This window comes from Petaurus breviceps, unplaced genomic scaffold (assembly GCF_028583685.1).
Source record: "Petaurus breviceps papuanus isolate PSGF00001 unplaced genomic scaffold, PetGlider_PUasm1.0 90903, whole genome shotgun sequence".
NCBI classification, from domain to species: Eukaryota; Metazoa; Chordata; class Mammalia; order Diprotodontia; family Petauridae; genus Petaurus; species Petaurus breviceps.
In genome coordinates, this window is record NW_027187376.1 from 18,071,663 (window position 1) to 18,099,643 (window position 27,981).

Sequence of the window (27,981 nt, forward strand, 5' to 3'; positions counted from 1 at the left end):
AGTTTCAAAGGAAAATATGAGCTGGTTACAGGCCACAGAAGACCTCAAGAAGTAAATAAGAGAAGTGGAGGAAAAACTGGGAAGAGAAAAGAGAACAATGCAAGAAAATTATGAAATGAGAGTCAACAGCCTGACTGAGGAAAATAACACCTTAAAAAACAGACTAACTCAGTTGGCAAAAGAGGCTCAAAAAGGCAATGACAAGGGAAATGCCTTAAAAAGATGAATTTACCAGATGGAAAAAGAATCTCAAAAGTTCACCGAGGAGAATCATTCCCTCAGATTTAGAATGGACCAAAGGGAAGCTAGCGACTTGAGGAGAAATCAAGATGCTGTTAAACAGATCCAAACAAATGAAAGAATAGAAGGCAATGTGAAATATCTCATGGAAAAAAACACTGACCTGGAAAATAGATCCAGGAGACACAGTTTAAAAATTATTGGAATACCTGAAAGCCATGATCCAAGAAAGAACCTAGAAATCATCCTCCAAGAAATTCTCAAGGAAAACTGCCCTGATGTTTTAGAAGCAGAAGGCAAAATAGAGGTTGAAAGAATCCACCAATCACCTCCTGAAGATCCCCAAAAGAAAACTCCTAGGAATATTATAGCCAGGTTCCGGAATTCCTAGATCAAGGAGAGAATATTACGAGCACCCAGGAAGAAAAATTTGAATATTGTGGAAACACAATTAGGATAACCCAGGATCTAGCAGCTTCTACACTGAAGGATCGAAGGGCTTGGAATATGATATTCTGGAGGTCAAAGGAGCTGGGATTAAAACCAAGAATCACCTACCCAGCAAAACTGAGTATCATGTTTCAGGGGAAAATATGGTTATTCAGTGGAATAGAGGACTTTCAAGCATTCTTGATGAAAAAACCAGAGTTGAATAGAAAATCTGACATCTAGATACAAGAAGCAAGAGAAGCTTGAGAAGGTAAACAGGGAAAAGAAATCATAAGCCACTGATGAAAGTTGAACTATTAACATGAACTACATGGAAAAACGATAATTGTAACTGATGAAACTCTTCTCAGTATGAAAATAGTTGAAGGGAATAGAAATATATATATATGTCTATATCGGAGGGTATATGGGCATATGAATACATATGTGAATATGTGTATATATTTAAAGGTATACATAGATAGAGGGCACAGGACCAATTTAATAGGAAGGGATAATATTTTTTTTTTTAAGCAATCGGGGTTAAGTAGCTTGCTCAAGGTTACACGACCAGTTATTCCTGGGTGTGGTTCTAAGTATCTGGCCTAGATTTGATCCCCAGGTCATCCCGACACTGGAGCCAGTGCTCTTACTCACTGTGCTACCTGGCCACCCCTGAAGGGATGATATTTAAAAGGTGAAATTAAGAGGTGAGAGAGGAATATAATGAGAGGAGATGGAGAGAGACAGAATGGGGTAAACTATCTCATTTAGAAAAGGCAAGGAAAAATGGTTACAATGGAGGGGAAGAATAGGAAGGCAAATGGGGATGGGTCAACCGTATTCTCATTGAATTTGGCTCAGGGAGGGAATGAAATACACACTAAATAGGGTATCTTACCCTATAGGAGAGTAGGGCGGAAAGGGATGAGAGGGGGGATGATGGAAGGGAGGGCAGGCTTGGGGGGGAGGGAAGTTGGAAGCATCCACTTTTGAAAAGGGACAGAATCAAAGTAGAGAACAGAACAAGTGGGAGGTGGGATAGGAGGGAGGAAAATATAGTCAGTCTTTTACAATATTTCTACTATGTTAATGTTTTACATTAGCTACATATGTACCACCTATACTGAACTGCTTATCTTTCCAGGAAGGGTGGGTGACAAGGGAGGAAGGGAATGAATCTGGAATTTAAAGTTTTAAAATCAAATGTTTAAAACTATATACATATATATATACTATTATTAATTCTATTTTACATGTAATTGGGAAATAGGATATGCAGGCATTTGGGCATAGAGATCCACCATGCCCTACTGGAAGGGGCAAGGGGGGTTTGGGAGAGGATATGAGAGAGAGCAGATTGGAGGAGGGGATATCCTGTGGGACTGCTATTTTGGGGCGGCAGGTAGGGGAAAAACGGGGAGAAAATTTGTAACTCAAAATCTGGCGGAAATGAATTATGTAAATCAGAAGTTAATAAAGCATTTGAAAAATGAAAAAAAGTCTTTTTAAAAAAGACTATGAGCAAGGTTTCAGAAAGAGTTCAATTAGGAGTGTGAGAGGAAGGAGGAATGAATGGGAAAAGAAAAGGTTTAAGATGATGGGAAGTTATTGCCTATGGATAGGGATTCCAGAGGTTATAGTGGAAGGGGTGGATAGAGTTAGAATCAAAGTTTGGTGATGAGAAAGAGAAATCAAGTGCTTGGGAGTGTGTAATGGGATCTGGATGATGATATATAGTCCAGAATCTCTGGGAAGTGAAGAGTATGACCAGGTGTGAGAATGTGTATCATTAAGTAGAGGGTACCATTCCTCTACTTTCAAAAAACAGGGATAACAGGGAAACAGTACATGGGCTACACTGAATACATGTGATACTAATAGATCATAAAATGGGGGTCCTTCCACCCCTAACACTGGGTGAACTCTAAATGAATGAATTACAGATGGATATAGACAGGAGTTAACCAGATACAGAGATGTGGATGAGTTATTAAGTACCTATATCCATAGTATCAACAGAATTTAATTATCAGTGGCAAATCTCACAAATCCTATGCCAGGTATAAGCTTTTCTATCACTGATACCTATTTTTATTCACACCCATATGGCAAAGTTAGGATGAAAGCAAGTAAAGTGAAATAGTTACCTAAGGTCTTTGGCAGAGAGCCTTGGGGAACAATAAACTTCTCAACTTCCCAAACAGGGTTTTTCTTGAGGCTACTGAATACTTAATTGTGGCTCTGTTCATAGCATTCCTTCCAATAAACTGCTTTTTAAAGTATCCTAATCACTGTTGCAACAAAAATTGGCTATTTCAGAGTTTAATATCTACCTCCATTGATTGTATTTTCAGAATATCTCCAAAAAGCATGCTGAGTATTTAATATCGTAGCAATATGTTGTTGTCCTTATGGCTCCTAGGGTTTGCCTCAATTTGGCAATCCCATAAATCTGAGCTGTCAACTGACTTTTCTTAATCAGCAGCCATTTTTGGCAGGGCTCCAACCTGCAGGATATATCTGAGGGAGGTACATATCTGAGACTCCTTTTTAGAAATCTGGAATTAGATGTTTGTGAAGGCATGCTAAACTATTTCCTATTCAATAAAACTAAATAAGGTATGTCAGGTGCAAGGTAAGCTATGATTCATGAGAATATTTTAGGGCAAAAATCTTTATTTATTTATAGCAAAGCTTTATCAGTCTTAGATTATAGCCCCTTAGTCACAGAACAACCTACAGAGAGGGATACTGCGGTTTGTTTGTTTTTTAAACAGCAGTTAGAAAACCTGTCCTTTAAAAATTATCATGTTGACAAAGTTGCACTTTCTTTAAAAACAAAAAAAATGATTCAAATTTTCTATGAAGAAGGGCAAAAGGTAACTGGAAGAAAAAGTACAGAAAAGCTAACTGGTTTAACCAAAACTGCATATGAATTAAGCAATTATCCCAGTTCCAAAAAGAAAATTAATCATGTCTGTGATCACAAAACTAGAGCTGGAGACCACAGAGGTCATCCAGCCTGACTCATTTTACAGATAACTGAGGTTCAGAAAGATTAAACGGATTTGCCAAAGATCAAATAGCTATTAAGTGGTGGACTCAAAATTTGGACATAGATCCTTTAACTCCAAATCTAGTATTCTTTCCAGTATACCATGCTTCCCTGCCCCCAATCCTTCTTCTCATTAAAATGGTAGAAGATAATGGGTCTGGAATGTGTCCTCTCAGTTGTGACTGCTTTGTAATCTGTCTTTAACCTCATTAGTTCTATCATTTCGATTATTTATTCTTTGACCCACAAGTTTTTTAGAATATTACTTAGCTTCAAATTACTTTTTAATTCTCTAAGAGTCTCTTACTGAATATAATTTTCATTACATCATAACCAATAAATTATTTATTACTTCTACTTTTCTACATCTCTGGAATGGTCTTTATATCACAATAATCAATTTTTGTAAAAATGCCAGATATACTTGAGAGATACATAAATTCTTTCCTATTCTCACTCAGTAAACAAAAGAAATCTAACAACTTTTATTTTCTGAAGTTCTATTCTAATTGTTTTCTTGTTTATATTTTAGTTATATCTCTCTAGGTAAAAAAAGAGGTACTATAAAATCGCATACGATTATATTTTTTGCTATTTCTTCCTCCAATTTTATTAATTTTTCTTTTTAAGAGTATGTAGATGCTATCCTATTAAGTATAAGTATTGATACTGATATATTATTTATGGTGCTTTAGGCAGCATGTAATTTCCCTGTTTCTTTTTATTATGTCTATATTTACCATAGTATTTTCTGAAATGACTGCTGTTTTTTTTTAAAAAATTCAGCTGAAGCATAATCAATTTGACTTCAGCTCTTTATTTTAATTCTAAGTAAATCTTTATTGTGTGAATTCTGTTTTCTAATCAATTTTGCTATCCTCTTCTCTTTTATGGGAGAGTTCAATCCATTCATATTCAGGGCTGTAATTCTTTAAAATGTACTTCTCTCTATCCTATTCTTCTTGAACTTTTCTCCTCTCTTTAGTCCATACCCCTCTTTACAATTAAGAAGGCAGTAAAAGAGAGATTTGTCTAACACCTGTGATGTATAAAAGAAATAGCTTATTTTCTCTCTGTTGTAGCTCTTTTTTTCCCCTTACCCCACCCAATTAAAATTTTTCATTTTCTTCCTTTCTTTTTAATCACCCCTTCATGTTTCTAATATGCAAAATTATTTTGCTAATGACTATTCATTCCTTTATTTACCCTATGATCACTCTCTATGCCTCCTGTGTTTCTGTGTCCTCCCACTTCTCTTGAGCTTAATGTTATTTCTGAACTACAATTTCTACGTGTGAGGAGATGTATAAGTGTGTGTTCGATCTTCCTTTTTCTCACTGAGATGAAAGTGAGGTTCAAGGGATGACCATCCCCCCACCCCTCCCTCCACTAGTATATGCTCTTATCTTATACACCTCTATTACATGATAGTGACTTCATCTCCCCTTCCTCCTTTCTTCTCCAGTATAAGCCTCATCGCTCCTATTTTTGTGGGATGTGGGATAAGAGGATCAAAACATAACAAAATAACATAACAACAAAACCACTCACAAGTCCTCTGTCATTTTCTCCTTGTTTATGATCCTAAAAAAATATTGGGATCCTGAGGAGACATTTGCTTCCTATTCCCCCCTATTAATATGTAAACCATTCATCTCCATATATTTCCTTCCAATTAAACAAATGTTTATACTTTTCTGTTTCTCTCTTGGAATCTGCATTTTCCTTTATAAATGTCTATTTAGTCCTTGCCTTTTCATCAGAAATTATGAGAAATCCTCTATTTAATTCTTTTTTTTTTTTTTTTAGAATTTTAGCTCTATTTGCCAATAGCTTAGCTTTGCTGGAAGCCTTTATCTTTAGCCTTTTGGAATACTATTCCAGGTTCTCCTCTTATTTGTTGTAGTAGCTGCCAAGTCTTATGATCCTTCATGTGGTTCCTTCACAGGTAAACAATTTCTTTTTCGCTGCTTTGAGTAATTTTCTTTGACCTGGAAACTTTGGATTTTGGCTATGATGTTTCTTGGAGCTTTAATTTTGGAGTTTTTCTAAAGACATGACTGGTGGACTCCTATTTTCACTTTACCATCTGGTTCTAAGAGTGTTGGCAGTTTTCATTTATAATTTCTTGAAATATGGTATTTAGATATTTCATGGTCATGATTTTCAGATACCAGTTTGAAACAGCTGCACTCCTTGAATTCAACTTTGTCATCATGTTCCAAAGAAAAGATCATCCCCAAGAAACTCATCATCTTGAAAACTTCATCAGTTTTGGTCCAAATGCCTCTTCCTCCTTATCAGGGTACTATGCCCCTCTAATGGGAGATCTGGAGGGAAGAGCAAAAACCTCCCACATCCTAATGAGGGCTCAGAGCCCAAACATTTCCAGCAAGGGCACCTTGATTCAACTCCATCATCATGCTCCTAAAGCCAGGTACCTTCTTGCTCCCTCCATTGCTTTGAAGTCTCTTTCCTTTACTAGGTTGTAAGCTTGATGAAAGCAGGGACCATTTTTCTTTTTCTTATTTGTATCCTCAAGAGTGCCTAGCACATAGTAGGTACTTTATAAATGTTTATTAAATTGAACTGAAATTGAATGTCTCAGTAACTCTTAGATTGTATCTCTCCTTGAGCTGTCCTCTTGGCAGGTTGTTTTTTATACCTTTTAGATTTTCTTTTTCTTTTCTAAATTTTTTATTTTGTTTTAGTATTTATTGATACTTAAGTTGTTTGCTGTATGGCCCATTCTAATTTTCGGGGCATTTAGTTCTTAGGTGAGGTTATCTACCATCTGTTCAAAGATATTACTTCTTGGGGTGGCCAGGTAACACAGCAAGTAAGGGCACTGGCCCCAGTGTCAGGATGACCTGGGGATTGAATCCGGGCTCAGACACTTAGCACCCACACAGAAACTGGCCATGTAACCTTGAGCAAGTTACCTAATCCCGATTGCTTTAAAAAAAAAAAATATATATATATATATATATATATATATATATATATATATATATATTACTTCTTCTTGTATTTGCATATCTTGGTTTTTTTTCTTCCAGATACTTCTATAATACTTGTGACCAGGACCTTTTTTTTTTTCCTAAAAAACTTGTTGTACGGTCCTATTCTCCTCAAGCTTTATGCCAGAAATCTTTCAAACCAAGGTATTATCTTATGCTGTTAGGTATTTACCTTGGTTTGCTTAGTATTGGTTGGGGAGGATCTAGGTTGGGGAGGCAGAGATGGTCAGTAAAGGGGAGAAGGGAAACAAGTTGCAGGTATTCTTCGCAACTAAATAGTGTGGTTAAACTACGTCTAATCCTGAGTATGGTGGTCAAAATTAGGTCTCCTCCCCATCAAAGGATTCTGAGGTCACTCCACTGCTGGACTCTGCATGGGGGGAGGGCAGTGTCTCTTTTGCGACAGGGATACAGGACCTCCCCTACTTTTGGCTCTCCTTGTGGGTCCTTTTTCTCTGATGATGTGATTAAAGACTACTCCCATGCTGAGTACTCCCTAGGGGCTGACCTTTCTCTTGTTCCTAGGCTTAGGTTGTTATATCAGAATCCTCCTGGAGTTCCCCATGGCTGCCCTGCACACTGGACTCCTGTCACCAGGGGCTTTGGGGGACACCCAGGTTCACATGTGTCTAAAGTCACTCACAATCTACTAGTTTTGGTAGTGTTGGTGCTAAACATATCTCCCATCCCCTCACCATCCCCAACTTCCCACCCCCCACTCCTGCCCAAACTGTGCTTTCCACATACCAAAGCTTATCAATTTCTCAATTTCCATAAGATTAAGGAGTTCTACGGATCGCGAGGCCAGGAGTAGGAGTCTCTAGGTGATTCATCTTTTTTAGAATGGTATTTTTCTTTTTTCTTTTTTTTTTTTTTTTTTTTGCTTTTTGGAAGGCAATTGGGGTTAAGTGACGTGCCCAAGGTCACATGGCTAGTTTTTGTGTTAAGTGTCTGAGGCCAGATTTGACCCTGGTCCTCCTGATCCCAGGGCTGGTGCTCTATTCACTGTCATCTAGCTGCCCCGAGAATGGTATTTTTCTAAGAACCATGGAGTATTGGCAGAGAATCTGGGCTCCTCTATATTCTAGCATGCTACTTATCGCTCCACCCATATACTTCTTAACATAGTATTCTTCCTATACTTCACCCTTAAAAAATTTTTCTTGATGACTTTTATACCACATTTTCTGAATTCTACCTATACATCAAAGAACTCTGCCTTGTCACAAAGAAAACAGTTAAAAAAGACAAACCCACAAGTGTGGTAATATATGCAACATTCTGCACCTGTGCTTCCCTAACTCACTGTCTCCTGAGAGGGATACAGTATGTTTATGAAAATCCAAATGTAACCAAAATTTGAAATTATCTTTAATGTGAGTTCAATTACCTTTGAGTGCACTTTCTCTTAATTTGAGAATGTCTAAAATTATTAACCCACTGTGGGCCACACTAAGCAGTAAATGTCCAGTAGTCCTCCTCAAACTTCTATTTCTAACAATTCCCCCATTCTTTCCCCTTCACCTGCTAGCCAATGCCTTAATCTTCTCACAGATGTGACAGATGATTATTAATAAACAATCAATATAGAGATCCAGGGTTTTTTCTCTTTTTACTTTCTCATTCAAAACCTAGACCTTGTAGTCTAAGCCTCTGAAAGACAAAGGCAATGAGAATAACCTGACCCTCCAGAACACTCTCCTCAATCTTAGTCCCCACCCAACTGGGAGAGCTTATTTCTGATTAAAGTATAAAGAGAATCAAACCTAGGAACGTTAGACACCCTCGAAACCCCCATTGTTCAACTTAAGTGGTCTGGGTGGAGATGCATGCCTTTGTCCAGATAGCTGGAAGTAGTGGGAGAAATGCTACAAGTCTGGTTTCCACAGATTCTGTAGTAACAAGGGATGTTCCAAAAAACAGCTGCTGCACAGGATGAGCAGGAAGGTGTAAATCAGAAGGAGGGGAGGAAGGGCAGAGCAATCCTATCCAATCATATAGCTGGAAGAAATCTATATGTTTACCCTTGCAAGGGACCTGAGTTAAGCTGGCCCAAACTGACTGGGGGTCAAAGAATGGTCACCAACTTTTCACTGACATACATGCTTAACTAGCCTTATGCATAGTAACTGACACACTCCAAATAGTATTAGTGCCTCATTATCTGATCATGGGATGCATGTAGCTCATGTTGGTGGATAGAGGGAACATATATGTAATGGGCAGGTCAGAAAGATTGTAACCCAGAAGAGTTGGGACCAATACCAGTTCTGAAGGAAGGAACAAGGCAGGAAATTCAAATGGAAGCAGCAGAAAAAGGCTTGTATTTGTCTTGATTCTCTGAAGTCTTTTTAAAAGGCTACCCATTTATTCAGGAAAGAATAAATAAAATGAAGATAATGGAAATCTTCCTGGATTTCCAAAAAGTAATGTTTATTCCTAGAATGAGTATGTTTATAACAGTAGCTAAGTCTCAGAAGGAGGAGCTGAGGGATTTCAATCCACCTCCTCCTCTACCCCTTCACTGAATGTTCACCAATCAGAACTGATTCCCACCTGGTAGGGGCACCCACCTTTCCAAAATTATTTAAGTCTTTGGTAACTGGGAGAAACCACTGACCATCAATTTATTGATTAATTGCTAGCCTGATTAATAGATTGATTATTAACTACTCAGAAACTCTATCTCTCCACTTTTCATGTGTCACAGGTGACTGCTTATTTATTTAAATTAATCTCTAGGGGGCTGCTAGGTGGCACAGTGAATAGAGCACCCACCCTGGAGCCAGGAGGACCTGAGTTCAAATCCAGCCTCAGACACTTAATACTTACTAGCCGTGTGACCTTGGGCAAGTCACTTAACCCCGAATTGCCTCACATCCCCCCCTCCAAAAAAAAACAACAAAAAAAATTTAATCTCTAATTGGAAGTTGTAGGTAAGAAATTTTGGAGGAGTACTCCTTGAAATCCCAACACTCCACCCACTATATCACAGATAAAGAAAAAGAAAGTGTGTCTATGGTTACAGCCCACCTCCTTCCTTCTTCAACCTGCATCTTCCAGCTAGGTAAAAGAGTATAAAAAAGATTAATTGGGGGGAGGAGGGGCTAGGTAGCACAGTGAGCAGAGCACCAGCCCTGGAGTCAGGAGGACATGAGTTCAAATCTGGCCTCAAGACACTTAACACTTACTAGCCATGTGACCTTGGGCAAGTCACTTAACCCCAATTGCCTGCCTTCCCCCTTCCAAAAAGCGGGAAAAAAAAGATTAATTAGGTAGAGCAAGAATCTGCTCTGAAGTACCTCTGGAAAACCACAGATTTGATGTCCAAGACTCACCTCCTTTCCTGTTAGCCATACATAGTTCAAATGTTCTGGAAATTCCCAACTAACATGCTGGCATGCTAGGGAATGAGAATTAGAACAAGAGGTACTGTGGTCCTGTGATCAGCCTGGATCAAAGTAGAGCAGAAATGAAGCAAGAACCCCACCAGGCGTCAGAGAGGAAGGAAGGAGGCCGTGATAGAGTTGTTACTGGCATAAACTTATTACTATTCTGCCTAATTATTATGCAAAAACTACTAATACATACTATTAAATGAGCATAAAATTTACTTTCTTCTAAGTTTTACATCATTTCACCAGTAAACTGTATTCATATACACTCTGCATTTAAAGTTGGTTGCTCACAAATCATAGTTGTCCACATGTGAATTTAAAAAATTAGAGGATAGGGGTGGCTAGGTGGTACAGTGAATAAAGCGCCAGCCCTGGAGTCAGGAGGACCTGAGTTCAAATCTGCCCTCAGACACTTAACACAAAAACTAGCTGTGTGACCTTGGGCAAGTCACTTAACTCCAATTGCCCTCCAAAAAGAAAAAAATTAGAGGATGAGAGGATTCTGGGAAGATGGCAGAGTAGGTCAGAAAATTCCAAGCTCTCAAAATTTTCCTCCACAAAAAACATAAAAACAATGCCTCGGAGCAAACATACAGAGGTAAAAATAAATGAGAAAGGGGAGAATAGGAGTCCTTCTGGGACAATCAAGAAGATCTTGAAGTAAAATCCAGAGACAGCTTTGGTGCCTATGAAGAGTAAACACCTTAAGGCTAAGGACTACTTTAACAAGAGGCAAGCCCTGGGGTTTGCTGGGTTGGGGAGCTGCTTGGCCCTAGGCAAAGGAACTTTTACCCCAGGCCAGTTAGGGGAGTTCAGCAGCTAAATCAGGGAAGATGGAGGGAACTTCTGCTGACAAGGAATGCCAGACCCAGCTGTGCTGCAGAGATGCAGCCTGGGCGGGTGAGAAGGAACCAGCACACACAGGCTGCACCCAAGAACCTAGAAGGCCACATCTGGCCTCAAGGCCAGTGGTTTCCCACCCATGGGCAGGCGAAAACCAGTGAAGTTATAAGAAAAACAAATGATCTAGAGAACAGATCAAGAAAAAATAAGAAGAATCAGACTGCCTGAAAGCTAAGATGAAAAAAAGAATCTTGATACAATAATACAAAAAATAATTACAAACAATTATCTCAAAGCATTAGAACAAGAAGGTAAAGTACAAACAGAAAAATCCACCAAATACCACCTGAAAGAGATCCTATAAGGTAAGTGTAGAAGCAGTGGGATGGGAACTCCACTGGCCATGTGCCCTTAGAGGAAGCTGGAGGTCTTGGATTGGGTTCAAGGTCAAAGAGAATAACTGAAGGAGGATCTAGGGCCAGAGGCCCCACCCGCCCTTACTCTAAGGCAAGAGGCAATTTAAAAAATTAAATAATGCACAGGCAATGGAGAAAGAATCTAAACAGAGAGTTACTAGGGGAACAGAGAAGACGGGTTCAACATGAAGCAAAGAAACCTTCTTCTGCCCCAAAGAGTAATGACAAATGGTCACCTGCCCAAAAAGAATTCAATGAAGAACGTTAAAAAGACTTTAAAAATCAAATAAGAGAGATGGAAGAAAAACTTCCAAAGAATAAGAATAATTCGGGGGGGCGGAGTCAAGATGGTAGAATAAAAGCAGGACCTCCCCGCTGCTCCGGCTTCCACCTTCCCCAATTCATGTAAAAGAGGACTCTAAACAAACTTTGGAGCTGCAGAGCCCACAAAATGACACAGAGAAGCTTACCTCCTGCTGAGTACAGCCTGGCAGACCAGCAGGAATCAGCCAGCACAGAACTCTGTGAGCCGAGCCCAGGCACTCGGGAGCCAAGGTTTTAGCCCCAGGGTGAGCCTGACCAGCTGCTGGCTGGAGGGACACCAGATCACCAGCAGCTGTGGTCATTTCCAGATTTATCAACACATATATGTGAAGGACAAAGTGCAGTATGGACTTTGGGACCCAGTAGTTGGGAGTGCCTTGGCCTTTGCTCCTGGCGCAAAAAAGCCACTAAGGGCTGCGGGGCAGACCATGTGGCAGCTTCAGCTCCTGGCCTGCAGAGTGTAAGGGGGACCAAGCAACCAGTCTGAGGGGTAATCGCTCTTGCTTTAACCTGCTTGGATCTGGATTGCAGTCTAGGGTGGAGGTCCTGGAGTGTGTGTCCAGCTTGCCAGAGAGGTGGAAGCTTCAGCAAGGGCTCCTAACCTCCAGCAGCTGAGAAAACCCAAGCGTTTGGGACGGAAGCTCCCCTCTCTGATGGCAGAGTCCTACTATGGCAAAAAGCCCAAAAGTCAAGTAATTGAGTGGCAACATGCCCAGGCAAAGGAAACAAAGCAAACAGAAGAACCCAACATTAGACTCCTATTTGGGGGACAAAAAGGATCAAAGCATGGAACAGGAGGAAGACAGTGAAGTCAGAACTCCTACACCAAAAACATCAAAGGAAAATATGAGCTGGCTACAGGCCATAGAGGACCTTAAGAAGCAAGTAAGAGAAGTGGAGGGAAAATTGGGAAGAGAAATGAAAACGATGCAAGAAAATTATGAAATGAGAGCCAACAGCCTGACTGAGGAAAATAACACCTTAAAAAACAGACTAACTCAAATGGCAAAAGAGGCTCAAAAAGGCAATGAGGAGAGGAATGCCTTAAAAAGACGAATTTGCCAGATGGAAAAAGAATCTCAAAAGCTCACCGAGGAGAATCATTCCCTCAGATTTAGAATGGACCAAAGGGAAGCTAGTGACTTGAGGAAAAATCAAGATGCTGTTAAACAGATCCAAACAAATGAAAGAATAGAAGGCAATGTGAAATATCTCATGGGAAAAACCACTGACCTGGAAAATAGATCCAGGAGACACGGTTTAAAAATTATTGGAATACCTGAAAGCCATGATCCAAGAAAGAACCTAGAAATCATCCTCCAAGAAATTCTCAAGGAAAACTGCCCTGATGTTTTAGAAGCAGAAGGCAAAATAGAGGTTGAAAGAATCCACCAATCACCTCCTGAAAAAGATCCCAAAAAGAAAACTCCTAGGAATATTATAGCCAGGTCCAGAATTCCCAGATCAAGGAGAGAATATTACAAGCACCCAGGGAGAAACAATTTGAATATTGTGGAAACACTATGAGGATGACACAGGATCTGGCAGCTTCTACACTGAGGGATCAAAGGGCTTGGAATATGATATTCCAGAGGGCAAAGGAGCTGGGATTAAAACCAAGAATCACCTACCCAGCAAAACTGAATATCACGTTTCAGGGGAAAATATAGTCATTCAGTGAAGTAGAGAACTTTCAAGCATTCTTGATGAAAAAACCAGAGTTGAATAGAAAATTTGACATTCAGATACAAGAAGCAAGAGAAGCATAAGAAGGTAAACAGGGAAAAGAAACCATAAGTCACTTATCAAAGTTGAACTAATTGTAACTGATGAAACTTTTGTCAGTACGAAAATAGTTGAAGGGAATAGAAATATACATATATATGTCTGTATTGGAGGGTATACGGGCATATGAATATATAGGTGAATGTGTATATATATGTTCACAGGTATACATAGAAGGCACAGGACCAATTTAATAGGAAGGGATGATACTTAAAAGGTGAATTTAAGAGGTGAGAGAGGAATATAATGAGAGGAGATGGCGAGAGACAGAATGGGGTAAACTATCTCATATAGAAGAGGCAAGGGAAAATGGTTACAATGGAAGGGAAGAATAGGAAGGCAAAAGGGAATGGGTCAACTTTATTCTCATTGAATTTGGCTTGGCGAGGGAATGAAATACACACTAAATAGGGTATTTCACCCTACAGGAGAGTAGGGGGGAAGGGGATTAGAGGGGGGATGATGGAATGGAGTGCAAGCTAGGGGGGAGGGAGTTGGAAGCACCCACTTTTGAAAAGGGATGGGATCAAATAGAGAATAGAACTAGTAGGAGGTGGGATAGGAGGGAGGGAAATATAGTCAGTCTTTTACTATATATCAACTATGTTAATATTTTGCATAAGCTACACATATACAACCTATACTGAACTGCTTATCTTTCCAGTAAGGGCGGTTGACAAGAGAGGAAGGGAATGAATCTGGAATTCAAAGTTTAAAAATCAAAATCAAATGCGTGTATGCATGTATGTATATATGTGTATACGTGTGTATATATGTGAGTGTGTGCATATATGTGTATGTGTGTATATACATATGTGTATATATACATATATATATATACTATTAATAATACTATTTTACATGTAATTGGGAAATAAGATATACAGGCACTGGGGCATAGAGATCCACCATGCCCTACTGGAAAAGTCAAAGGGGGTATGAGAGAAGATATGGGAGAGAGTAGACTGGAGGAGGGGATATACTGTGGGACTGCTATTTTGGGGCGGTGGGTAGGAGAAAAACGGGGAGAAAATATGTAACTCAAAATCTGGTGGAAATGAATGATGTAAATCAGAAGTTAATAAAGCATTTGAAAAATAAAAAAAAGAATAAGAATAATTCAAGAAAAATAAGATCATGAAAAGAAAGTTAATCAATTAGAAAAGGAGATACAGAATCTTTTTTTTTAATTTTCCAGAATATACTTATTTTTAGTTTTCAATACTCATTTCCACAAGATTTTGAGTTACAAGTTTTCTCCCCATCTCTCCCCTACCCCCCACCCCAAGATGGCAAGCATACTGAATACCCCTTCCCTCCAGTCTGCCCTCTCTTCTATCCCTCCCCTATCTCCCCTTATCCCTTTCCTCCTTACTTTCTTGTAGTGCAAGATGGATTACTATTCCCCATTGCCTGTATATCTTATTTCCCAGATGCATGTAAAAATAATTTAACATTTGTTTTTAAAACTGAGTTCTAGATTCTCTCCCTTTTTCCCTCCTCACCCACCCCCACAGGGAAGACAAACAATTCAATACAGATTATACATGTGTAGTAATGCAAAACATTTTCATATAGTCACATTGTGAAAGACTATGTTTCCCTCCATCCTAACCCACCCCCCCCCCCATTTATTCTATTTTCTCCTTCAACCCAGTCCCTTTTCAAAAGTGTTTGCTTCTGACTACCCTCTCCCCCAATCTGCCTTCCCTTCCATCAATGCCCCAACTCATCTCCTTCCCCCCTACTTTTCTGTAGGGTAAGATACCCAATTGAGTGTGTATGTTATTCCCTCCTTAAGCCAAGTCCAATGAGAGCACGTTGACTCATTCCTTTTCACCTCCCTGCTCTTCCCTCCATTGTAACAGCTTTCTCTTATCTCCTTTATATAGAGATAATATATGCTATTTTATCTCTCCCTTTCACCTTCTCCCAATATATTCCTCTCTCACCTCTTAATTTTAATTTTTTAGATATAATCCCTTCATATTCAAATAACCCTGTGCCCTCTGTCTATGTATACACCCACACACATATATACACACACATACACTCACCTATACATACATATATGTATATACACACATATATACATATACACATACACACACATATACATACACACACATATTCCCTTCAACTATCCTAATACTGAGAAAAGTCTCATGAGTTACAAATATCGTCTTTCCATGTAGGAATGCAAATAGTTCAATTTTAATAAGTGCCTTATGGTTTCCTTTTCCTATTTACCTTTTCATGTTTCTCTTGATTCTTGTATTTGAAAGTCAAATTTTCTGTTCAGCTCTGTTTTTTTCATCAAGAAGGCTTAAAAGTCTTCTATTTCATGGAATATTCATATTTTCCCCTGAAGTAAGTATTGCACTCAGTTTTGCTGGATAGATGATTCTTGGTTTTAATCTTAGCTCCTTTGACCTCTGGAATATCATAATCCCAGTCCTTCAATCCCTTAAAGTAGAAGCTGCTAGATCTTGTGTTATCCTGATTGTGTTTCCACGATACCAGAATTGTTTCTTCCTGACTGCTTGTGATATTTTCTCCTTGACCTGGGAACTCTGGAATTTGGCTATGATATTCCTAGGAGTTTTCTTTTGGGGATCTTTTTCAAAAGGGAATTGGTAGATTCTTTCAATTTCTATTTTGCCCTCTGGTTCTAGAATATCAAGGTAGTTTTCCTTGATAATTTCTTTAAAGATGATGTCTAGGCTCTTTTCTTGATCATTGCTTTCAGGTAGTCCAATAATTTTTAAATTATCTCTCCTGGACCTATTTTCCAGGTCAGTGGTTTTTCCAATGAGATATTTCACATCGCCTTCTATTTTTTCATTTGCTTGGCTGTGTTTTATAATATCTTGATTTCTCATAAAGTCATTAGCTTTCACTTGCTCCAGTCTAATTTTGAAGGAATTATCCTCTTCAGTGAGCTTCTGAACCTCCTTTTCCATCTGGCAAATTTGACTTTTTAAGGCATTCTTCTCCTCAGTAACTTTTTGAACCTCTTTTTGCCATATGAGTTAGTCAATTTTAAAGTGTTTTTTCTTCGGTATTTTATGGGGTCTCTTTTAACAAACTGTTGACTTGTTTTTCATGATTTTCTTGCATCATTCTCATTTCTCTTCCCAATTTTTCCTCTACTTCTCTTACTTGAGCTTCAAAATCCTTCTTGAGCTCCTCCATGCCCTGTAACCAATTCATATTTTTCTTGGAGGCTTTTGATGCAGGAGTTTTGACTTTGTTGTCTTCTTCTGGTTCTATGTTTTGATTGTCTTTGTCACCAAAGAATGATTCTATATTCTGATTTCTTTTCTTCTGTTAACTTTTCCAGCCAAATACTTCTTTTGAGCTCTTTGCCATGTAGAACTCTGCTTCCAGAGTGGAGAGTGCTATGTCCCAAATTTCTGGGGTTTTGCACAGCTATTGTGAGAGCTTCTTCTAGGCACCTGCTTCAGAACGGTGAGGAGGACCGCCTCTCCACAACCAGCACAAGCTCTGCCATGTGAGTGCTCCTCCTCACACCAGGACTGCCACCCAAGAATGCAACCCAGATACAAGCAGAGAAAAGCAAGAGAATCATGCCTCAGTGCCAGCAAAGAAGATTCCTACAGTCCCCCTACCATCTGTGGGCCTGGAGCACTGGAAGCAGAGCGCCGCTGCCAGAGTCACCAAGGTAGCCATCTCCACTGCCCCAGGGGCAGGGGCCAGACTGCAATCTTCCTTCATCCAGTTCCAACAGAGTTTCCCCACTGACCTTTTACTTTCTCTTTGGCATTTATGGGTTGAGAAGTCCAGAAACTGCTACAGCTGACAGTGATTCAGTCCGCTGAGGTCTTCTCTAGTCGGTCTGTGCCAGCACGGCCCAAGGGGTACTGCACTTCACTCCCAGTCTGGTGTGATAGACCTTTCCTGTCGACCTGCCAGGCTTCCTTCAGCGGCAGAGTGGTTTCACTCTGTTATTTTGCGGGTTCTGGAGCTCTAAAATTTGTTTAGTCATTTTTTACAAGTACTGGAGGTGGTTGGGAAGAGGGCTCAAGCCAGTTCCTGCTTTTACGCTACCATGTTGGCTCTGCCCCACAAGATCCAGAATCTTAAAGAAGAAAATGATTCCTTGAAAATTAGGATTGGGCCCCTCAATAAAAGAATTTGTTCTGTAAAACTTGGATTTAGGTAAAAGGCTACACCCAAGGACCTAGAAGGTCACATATGGCCTCAAGGCCACAGGTTCCCCACCCCTGGGTAAGGGGAAGTCAGAGAAGTTATAAGAAAAACAAATGACCTGGAGAAAAGATCAAGAAGAGAAAATATAAGAAGAGTCAGACTACCTGAATGCTATGATAAAAAAAAAGAATCCTGATACAATAATACAAGAAATAATTAAAGAAAACTGTCTTGAAGCATTAGAGAGGGAACAGTACAAATAGAAAAAATCCACCAATCACCACCTGAAAGAGATCCTATGAGGAAAACCCACAGGAATATTATAGCAAAATTCTGAAACCCCCAGCTTAAGGATAAAATATGATGAGCAACAAGAAAAAAATAATTCAAATATGGTGGTGCCACAATTAGAATCACACAAGACCTAGCAGTGGCAACACTAAAAGACCACAGGTCTTAGAGCACTATATATAGAAAAGCAAAAGAATTGGAGCTCTGGCACAAAATATCATACCCAGCAAAGCTAAGCATAATATTGAATGGAAAAAAAATGGACATTTAATGGACTGTCAGACTTTCAGGATTTTGTTTTTAAAAAATCTGAACTTAAGCAATTACAAGGAACTCAATAAGTACAAACTGTTTACCTTTTACCTTTAACATTATGTCTAAGATGGTTATTAGTAATTGGGTTGTTCATAAGAAAGACTGGGATAGACCAGAGCATGATATGACTTCAAAAAAGGAAAACTATTCAGGAACAGCTAAAAAGAGTAATTATCTTATACAAATGAGGTATGAGAAGAAGAACCATTACAGAGGAATTAGATGGGGGAGTGTTATGGGAATGGAAATTTAAGATCTTCCCTGCCCCTAGGCCCTTTGATAGGCTTAAGTGCACCTGGAGCCTGTGGCAGGAGGCTTGGTTTTCAGGAATGCCCACACCTTGGTGCTGTGTGATTGGGCAGTGGATCAAGAGGGTTGTTACATTCTCTGAGCTAGGAGAAGGCTATATAAACCCTGATGTGAGGCTTTGTTTTGGGGCTCACTTTGAGAAGTGTTATGTGATTTCACCAGATGAGACTCTGGGCAGCCATTGAGCCCCCTGGCTTTGAAAATACAAATGTTGGTGCTTCCCTCTCTCGTAACTGACTAGGTATGGATGTAATTTTCAGACAGTTGGAGGCCTGTCTGCTTGATCTGTTTCTCTGTCTTCTTGTAACCTCTGCTTGTAACTTGTTTGTATTCTCTGAAGTTCGGGGTGCTGACCTTTTTCCCCTGAATTAGGTAAATGACATTTGTTTGATTAAAGCAAGATTGTTAACCCATTTTGAGTTGCTTTCCTTTAGAAAAGCGGATCTAAGAATCTGTGTTGGCAGCCACCCTGGGGATGCTGCTACAGGGAGGAGAACTGTTAGTTTTGGAAACCCACTGTCATCCAGAATGGTTCAAAAAGGAACAATACATACGCATCTATAGAAGTATAAAAGTCTTCTAAATTTAGAAAGACATAAAATGCTAAGGGGATAAGGAGAGGGGAGAGGATAGGATCTTTAGAGGGAAAGGTGAGGGAACAGGTTAAAAGGGGATATAGAACGGTGTTTAGATTTATGGGAATGGGGAAGATAAGGAAGGGATCTTTGGGGGAGTCGATTAAGTAATAGGAGGGCAAGGTAGAAGTAAAGTAGAAGAGTCAGAAGGGATAGGAAATAAGAGATATACATGAATATAAAAACAAAGTTTAGGAGTAGAATCCCTTAAGGAAAGTATATGTTCATATACATATACACACATATACATACATACACACACGTGTATACATAAATATATATGAATGTATAGTGAGTATATATAAATATATAGATAATAAATATATAACTGTTATATAAAATAAATATAAATATATATGTACATACATATATACATACACACACATACATATATCCATGCTTAACTGTAGCAGGGGCAGGGAGAAGGAGGAAGAGGAAAAAGAACAAAGTAAAAAACATACAGTAGAAAAAAAAAACCTACAAGGAAGCAAAGAAAAAATAGACAGCTTTCAACATTACATGTAGTATTTAATACATAGAATTTCTGGAAATAAAAATTTATTGCTATATATTTTGAATCCTCTCTTACACTACACATGACATTTTTTTCTTTTATTGTTTTAAATTTAAGTTTTAATATTTTAAGTTTCTTTTTCTTTTATTATGTATTTAAGTTTTAGTATTCAAGTCTAAAATAAAAAAGAATTTTAAAAATTAGTAGGAACACTGCTTAAAACATTACTTAAAATACTAAATTCCAGGGGCAGCCCGGGGGCACAGTGAATAGAGCACCAGCCCTGAAGTCAAGAGGACCCAAGTTCAAATCCAGCCTCAGACACTTAACACTTACTAGACGTGTAGAACTTTGGGCAAGTCACTTAACCCCAATTGCCCTGCGTTCCCCCCTCCAGGAAGGAAAAAAAAATACTAAATTCCTCCTACAGTATTAAGCTTATGATCCAATTCTCAACAAGTGAACTACATAACATTTCATGAACACAACTACTGCACATAACAAGGTACTCTAATATGTTTAACTATCTATCAGATTAAGCAAAGCCTATTGAAAAGAACATAAGTATTTAAAAAGAAGTTCAAGTTTCTTAAGCTAAATTGTAAAGGACCTTGAGGTTCTTACCTGGGTTCTGGCTATAAAAAAGTCCTCCATTCACCTGGTTCTGAAGGCTTGTCTGTGAGGTTATGGAAGGAGGACGTCTGTAGGGCAAAGAGCCTCCTATTGTTGGGGGAGCATGCCGAGAAGCAGGTCTGTTCATGCTGTAGAACTGAACAGGGTGACCTGGTTTGAAGGTAAACAATAATCTGTCATTCAAAAAGAAAATACTAAAGCCTTGATTAAATAAAAACAAAATTTAAATGACAAAGCTACTTTAAAAAGATGATAATTTTAAAATTTAATAAGAGTATTCAAAAAGTTTTAATAGTTAGACAAGTTATTTAATGCAAGTTGCCTAGTAATGATAAATAGCAAAGTAATTGTTACTATGCTTTTATTATTGGCACCTAGATGACCCAGAGAATGGAGTGCTGGCCCCTGGAGTCAGAAGCACCTGAGTTTAAATCTGGCCTCAGACACTTACTACCTGTATGAATCTGGGTAAGTAACTAATCCCTGTTTGCCTCCATTTCCTCATCTGTAAAATGAGCTGGAGAATGAAATGGCAAACCACACGAGTCTCTTTGCCAAGAAAACCCCAAATAGAGTCACAAAGAGTCAGACATGACTAACGAACTAAACAACCAATTTTCATTATCAAGTTAGAAAAGCAGGTAAGTAAAATAATAGTTAAATTTAATAAATCTATTCCCAAATGGTTTACTAAGTTATGTGTTACATCAGGTTTATATGTTCTCATATACAAACCATTTCAAATTTATAATTGTCAACTAAGTATCCAAAATTGCAATGGAACAAATGGGAAATTTATGAAATCTGACTTAAAATCTAAGAACATGAAATATATCTTGTAGCTAATTCAAAAAGGTGAGAGTGATAATTAGGAATAAAAAACATGATGTTAGGAGAGAAAACAGAACAAGATATTTCCAAAAAATGATAAAATGAAATCATCAGATGAAAATCAGGACTTTTATTATTTAAGTAAACAAATTAATCATTAGAATTGGATTGCTTTGTTAGAGCATTATTAAAAGACCTAAGAGATTCCTATAAAAAGTAACTGGGAACTAGATGTTCACATAGTATAATCAAAAGAAACTAGAAATCTGAAGTCTGAGGATGTGTTTTCAAAACCCTGCCTCCATCATTTATTGTGTGACCTGAGGCAAGTCATATAGGCTCTCTAGGCCTTAATTCCCCCAAATGTAAAATAAGAGGTTGGATTACATGGACTCTGAGGTCCTTTCCCATTCTAGAGCAATGATCTTGTAGGAAGAGACTCAGAGCTACACAGACCTTTTATCAGGCCTCTTAGTCTAAATAATGTGATCCAAAGAGTAAAGTGACTAGTCGAAGGCCATACAGACACAGACAAGACAGGATTTCAAGTCCAGAACCTCAAACTGCAGCTCCTACACTTTATGTCATTGCATCAACTAGTCTCCCACAGGTTTCTCTGAAGCCCCTTCTATTTCTCAAAGTCTATAATCTACTGTTGATTCAAACTAAGGAACTCAAATGCGCAGAACTGACTCTCTCTCTCTCTATCTATCTCTGTGTGTGTGTGTCTCTCTCTCACACACACATGCACACACACACACACAAATAAGATGCATCATACATCAAAATCAGCATCAAAACTAAACCAAAGGGGCGGCTGGGTGGCACAGTGAATAGAGCACTCGCCCTGGAGTCAGGAAGACCTGAGTTCAAATCCAGCCTTAGACACTTAACAATTACTAGCTGTGTGACCTTGGGCAAGTCACTTAACCCCAATTGCCCTCCTTTCCCCCCTCCAAAAAAAGAAAAGGGCAATAAATAAATAAACCAAAGGGTTTGGGGGTTTTTTTGTCTGTTTTCTTTTACAACATGACTAATATGGAAATGTTTTGCATGACTACACTTGTATAACCTATATCAAATTGCTTCCCTTCTCAATGATGGGGTAGAAGGAAAGAATTTGGAACTCAAAAGGTTTTAAAAACAAATTTTGAAAATTGGGGAAAAATAAAATACTAAATAACTTTTTAAAAAATACTAAACCAAACCAAAACATCATCACGTTTTATTCTATGATAAATTTTTATCCACTGAAGATTTTATTTCCTATTTCATTTGGGGGAGGAGAAGAAGGGAGATCTAAAACAGAGTAGAATATTATATAAACTTTTTTAGGCAATTTTATTCAAAACTTTCTAAAAGGAAAAATGAATTTATACTAATCTTTATCATGTTTTTCCTCTTACAAATAAAACTATACCTTTTTTATGTTAAAATGAGTTTTTGTTTCAATCAACAACTTAACTAGAATCCCAGAATTTCATAGATGAAAGGAACAGTTAGTGTGCAAACAGCACCAAAACAAGAATCTTTTCTACAGTATACCTGGCAACTGATTTTCTAGACCAAAGGTTCCCAAAGTATGTTTCTGGGATCCCTTAGGATTCCTGAGACCTTTTTAGGGAGTGGGGAAGGTCAAAACTAATTTCAAAATAATGCTAAGATACTATTTGCCTATTAAACCACAACAATGCCAAAGTATTGCCTACTCTTCCCTTCTCAAACTACATATCCAGACCAGATTGTTTTCATATACTTAAACCAAAACAATACAGTACAAGAGAATGAATTCAGAACCAAATATGAGAGTCTAGACATCTCTATAAGAGATTTGCAAAGATATGTAAACTAATGTCACTCCTCACAAATTTTGATTTTGTTTTTATTAAAACATGTCATTTATGTAAACACATAATGGGCTTATTATCATTACTTTAACTGCATTAATAAATACATATTTTTAAAACTTGTTAGTTTTAATTTCTCATAAATAGCCATAGATACAACTCATATAAACAAAAGTTCTTTGGGGTTCTCAATAATTTTTAAGATTTAAAAGGGGTTAATAATTTTTAAGAGTTAAAAGACCAAAAAGTTTAAGAACTGCAGTTCTAGTTAAGAGCTAATAATTAGAGAAATTAAAATAACTCCGAGGTAGCACCTCACCCACTCATCTGATTGCCTAGGTTGACAACAAAGGAATATGACAAATACTAGAGGGCAAGGCATTGTTGGTAGAACCATGAACTAGCCTAACCATCCTGGGGGACAATTTGGAATCATGCCCAAAGATCTATAAAACTGTGCATACTCTCTGATCCAGTAATAATGATACTGGGTCTATACTCCAAAGAGATCTAATAAAATGGAATAGGATACGTGTATGCATGTATATATCAGCTCTTTTTGTGATGGCCAAAAATTGGAAACTGGGGGGGAGGGAGGGTAGCCATAAAATGGGGAAAGGATAAACAAGTTGTGTTATATGATTGTGATGGAATACTATTGTGCAGTAAGATAAGATGAAGGGGATAGTTTCAGCAAAACCTGGAAAGATCTGTATGAACTGATACCAAGTGAAGTGAGCAGAACCAGAAAAACAAAGTATACATTAACAGCAATACTTTAAGGATAATCAATTGTGAAAGACTTAGGAACTCTGATTAATACAATGATCCACAACAATGCCAAAGGATTTGTGAGGAAAAATGCTATCTAATTCCAGAGAAAGAACTGATGGGACTCTGAATGCAGATTGAAGCATATTTTTTCCTGTTTATTTTTCTTGTTTTTTGGGGGGTGGCAACACTTCATATGTATGATAGACAATATATTTGTTGTCTCCTCAATGGAGCAAAGAGAGAGAGATTTTGGAACTGCAAATTAAAAAAAAATATTTCAAACAAAAAATAAAGACCTACACCAAAGAAATAATTGGATTTCCTTATCTTCCTATAAGATAGATAAAAAAAGCCCTCAACACCTCTAGACCATTTAGTGTTATTGAAAATAGTCTTAAACTCTCAAAAATCAATTTGCTGACTAGAACAAAAATCTTCATTGTTCAAGTTATGATTCAGCTGAGACACTGCTACGTCTACAATAAAAATTCTAATATGTAAGCTTATTAATTGTTTAAAAGATATGTTTAGTTTTCTGAACTGCTCATTACCATTTATAACTACAGGAATGATACTTTTTTAATCTACATTCTAAGAAACCAGGACTAATAAAAAGGATAGCTCAAAATAAAAAAGAATTCCAAGACCAACTACAAATATATATATAATACTTTTCTGAATTTTAGATAGATATCATCTAAAGTCTCACAAATTAAAATCTGATTCAATGATACAAACTTTACTGTATGTGATCAGAAAATCTAATAATATTCAAAAACAAAATGTTCAAACTATACTTCAAATTTTTTTTTTAAATATCACTAGCTATTTGTTAATGTATTAGTTTGTCATTGTTGTTTTATAAAGTGCTACCCTCAATGGGAAAATTAATTTTTCCTTCAAAGTCTCTAGCTAGTTTCAAAACTCAACAGTGCATTATGCCTTTATAGCAACAGCAGTCTGAAAGCAGGGTTCATCTGCCCGTAAAAGAGCAGACACTCACCTGTAGGTGGAGTGGAAGAAACAACAGAGGGAGTTGGAGAAGTGAAGCCATCAGCAAGGGGCTGAGCTCCCACAGCAGCACCATCTGGGGCAGTGGAAGAGGGGACAGCAGCAGGAGCCAGAGGGGCAGGGGCAGGGGCAGAAGTGGCAGGAAGGGGAGGAGTGCCAGCTGAGCCAGCAGGGGCTAGGCAGAAAGGGGAGGAAGACGAAGCATTAATAACGCCGTCACTGTAGCCAAGATTAGAAAAAAGCCTTTTGAGTTGTTAGTGTTAGGCATTCGGGCCTTATTACTAACCAAATGAATGCAAGAGTTGGAAAATACCAGCTCATGTTAAAGGATTGTTACATGTGCAGCAAATAAGTTAACAAGCTTAGTGTACAGACTTATAAATCCATAAAGAAAAATAACTTAATTTCCTTTTTACTTGAAAAACAGAGAAAGATAGGGACAGGGAGAGAAGAAAAATGAGAGAGGAGAAGGAAATAGAGAGAGGGAGAGAGAAAAGGAAGGAAAGAGAAAAAGATTATAGGATTAGGATAGATTTTTTTTGTTAGTTATAGGAGCTGAAAACAACTTATTTTTCTGACCCCCAAATTCCAAAATTTCATACCATACAGCAGTGTAAAACAGAAGTATACAATGCCAAGTTAAAAAAAAAAAAACATGAAATTCTTCTTCCTAACTCTAGATCATAAGATTACATTTGATCATGTTAATGCAATAAACTACAATAAATGTCCTGACCATGTCACCCTGATGCCAGTAAACTCCAGTTTTATCCTCCAGCATAAACACAAAACACTTCTGCCCTCCACAACCGAGCTCCCTCCTACCTTCCCACTCTTCTCACACCTTCCTCCCCAACATGTGCTCTTCCACGTCTCAGTCCGGAGTATTTTCTCTGGCTGTCCTCCACATGTGGAATGTTCTGTGTCCTCCACTCGGCCTACTGACCTCCCTGGCTTCTTTTAAGTCCCAGTTAAAATCCCATCTGCTACAGGAAGCTTTCCCCAATCTCTCTTAACCCTAGTGCTTTCCCTCTATTAATCATGTCGTATTTCGTACTTGTTTGCTTGTCTCTCCCAGTAAGATTGTAAACCTCCCAAGGGCAGGGTCTGTCTTTTGACTCTTTTAGTGTTCCCAGTGCTTAGCACTGTCTGGGCCAGTAAACAATAAATAACTAACTCAATGTTTCAGACTGGTATCCAACTCATACCGCTTTTGTTCCATGAAACATATACACATATAAAGTAAATATATAACATTCACAAAATGAATACAAGGTAGTTTGAGGCAGGAGTACACTAGCTGTTAAAGGGGATGAGGAGAGAGGGAAGAGAGGAAGGAAGAAAGAAGAGGAGGTGGACAGGAAGGGAGAAAGAAGGGAGTGAAGGAGGATGGGAAGGGGGGAGCATAAGAAGGGAAGGGAGGAGGACAGAAAGGGGAAAGGGAGGGTGGTAAGAAGTAGAGAAAGAAGAAAAAATTATAATCCTATTGGCATATTTTTTTGGTTATGAGAAGATGGGATACTTCTCATAAAATGTTCAGTTTCATAGGTCAAAGAAATTAAGAGCCAAAAGTTTCTTCCTAGCAATGCTGTAATGAACCAATTTACTCAGCTGCATTGCACCTAATGCCATTCTTTTCCAAAATAAATAACTCAGATTAGAGATGCCATCTATAACCATGGAACAGAGCAAAGGTAGTTAACTACCCCCTTACAGAAATGATTCCTAAAGCTTTAGTCTCAGTAGCACTGAGGCAGCAGAAGAAGAAGAGCACTTTTTAACCAGTAAAACCAGATGCCCAAAACCACAGCAACAGGGTAAAAATAAAAAGAGAGTAAATATGTCAATAACACTTGTTAATATTTTTCCTCGAAAATTTTTTCCAGTATTTTTTCAGGCCTGGTAAACAGTCCTGTATAAGAAGAGAGTAATTAGGCTTCAAAAAGGAGAAAATACAAATGAATTCTGGGTTTACCTGGAAAGACACTGGGAGGAGATGGAGTAGGGACAGCTATAGGAACCCCCACACTACCACTTCCACTGTTCTCGCGACTGCTGCTCCGGCTACTTGGGTGGCTCCCTCCACTACTACCACTGCTGCTAAAAAAATCAGACCCACCAGAAATTAACATTGATGTGAAGCAATAGTTAAGCAGAATTTCCAAGAATATAGTGAGTTAGGTTTCTGAAATATATAGAGCTATTGAAAAAAAAAAAGAGGTGAAGAATCCCCCACTTCAATCTTTGTAGCAACATCAATGGTATAGTTTTATTAATACAAGAAAAGGGAAAAATAATCTAGGTTTGAGACAATTCCATTGTTCCTAATACTTTGTTTTAAAAGTTCATGCCAAAAATATCTGACAATGTTTAGGTTGTCAACAAGATTCAATTTTAGAAATATATAGACATAACATTAGCTTTGTTATGCTAAATGTCATTAAAATGTTTCCCAAAAAAACCTCCATTTACAATGAAAATATATTTCCTTAATATATCTGATTAACTTCAATACACAATCATGCCTTGGTGTGCTAGCCCACACTTGAGTTTTTACCAAGTATAGTTTTTCATCTGTAAAGTTCCACCAAAAAACAACTTGAAAAATTTTCAACATTTAACTTTTTGGTTCACAATCTTTTCTCAAGTCACCTAAGCTAAGTAAGCTTTCCTCTGCACATTTAAACCTTAAAGAAATCGATAGTTCATTATCTGTTCTTATATGACTTCCTGATTCCTCAAAGTTGTATCAGAACATCAGAAGAGGAAGGTGAGAGCAGATGTGGTTTAGTGGGAGTAAAGTAAGGAAAAGGGACTTGGTGCTTTGGAATGAGAAAGATTTAACCGAAGTTATTTGAACAATTTATGGTACTATGGCCATCACAATTTGTGCTGAGGTAGAGAAAATACCTGTAAGTTCGATTTCTTTGATTCACAGAAGCTGTCCTCACAGGGCTCTGCTGCGAGGGAGCCATATTACGTGTTGGGCTAGGTACGTAATCATTTGGTACCACTGGAGGACGCACTGGCTCCAGTGTGCGATAGGGGGAGTGACGCCTACAAAAAGAAGAGCGTATGTATTGTGTAATTAGGCAAATTTAGGCATAACAAATTCAAAGATAGAGTTGCCAATAG

General features: G+C 38.2%; 1 protein-coding gene across 12 annotated transcripts in view; it reads right to left on the reverse strand.

Moving 5' to 3' along the window:
* The window catches only part of ABI2 (abl interactor 2), a 144,740-nt gene that overhangs the window by 46,729 nt on the left and 70,030 nt on the right, over positions 1 to 27,981 (reverse strand). For 2 of the 12 annotated variants that reach the window (XM_069075314.1, XM_069075316.1), the window contains 4 exons: positions 27,757 to 27,903; positions 26,822 to 26,943; positions 24,839 to 25,021; positions 20,375 to 20,533 (listed from right to left, as the gene is read on the reverse strand). In XM_069075314.1, coding sequence (XP_068931415.1) covers positions 20,375 to 20,533; positions 24,839 to 25,021; positions 26,822 to 26,943; positions 27,757 to 27,903 — 611 coding nt within the window. Of the gene's footprint in view, positions 1 to 20,374; positions 20,534 to 24,838; positions 25,022 to 26,821; positions 26,947 to 27,756; positions 27,904 to 27,981 lie in introns of all 12 variants that reach the window. The other 10 variants (XM_069075313.1, XM_069075315.1, XM_069075317.1 and 7 more) reach the window with 5 other exon arrangements.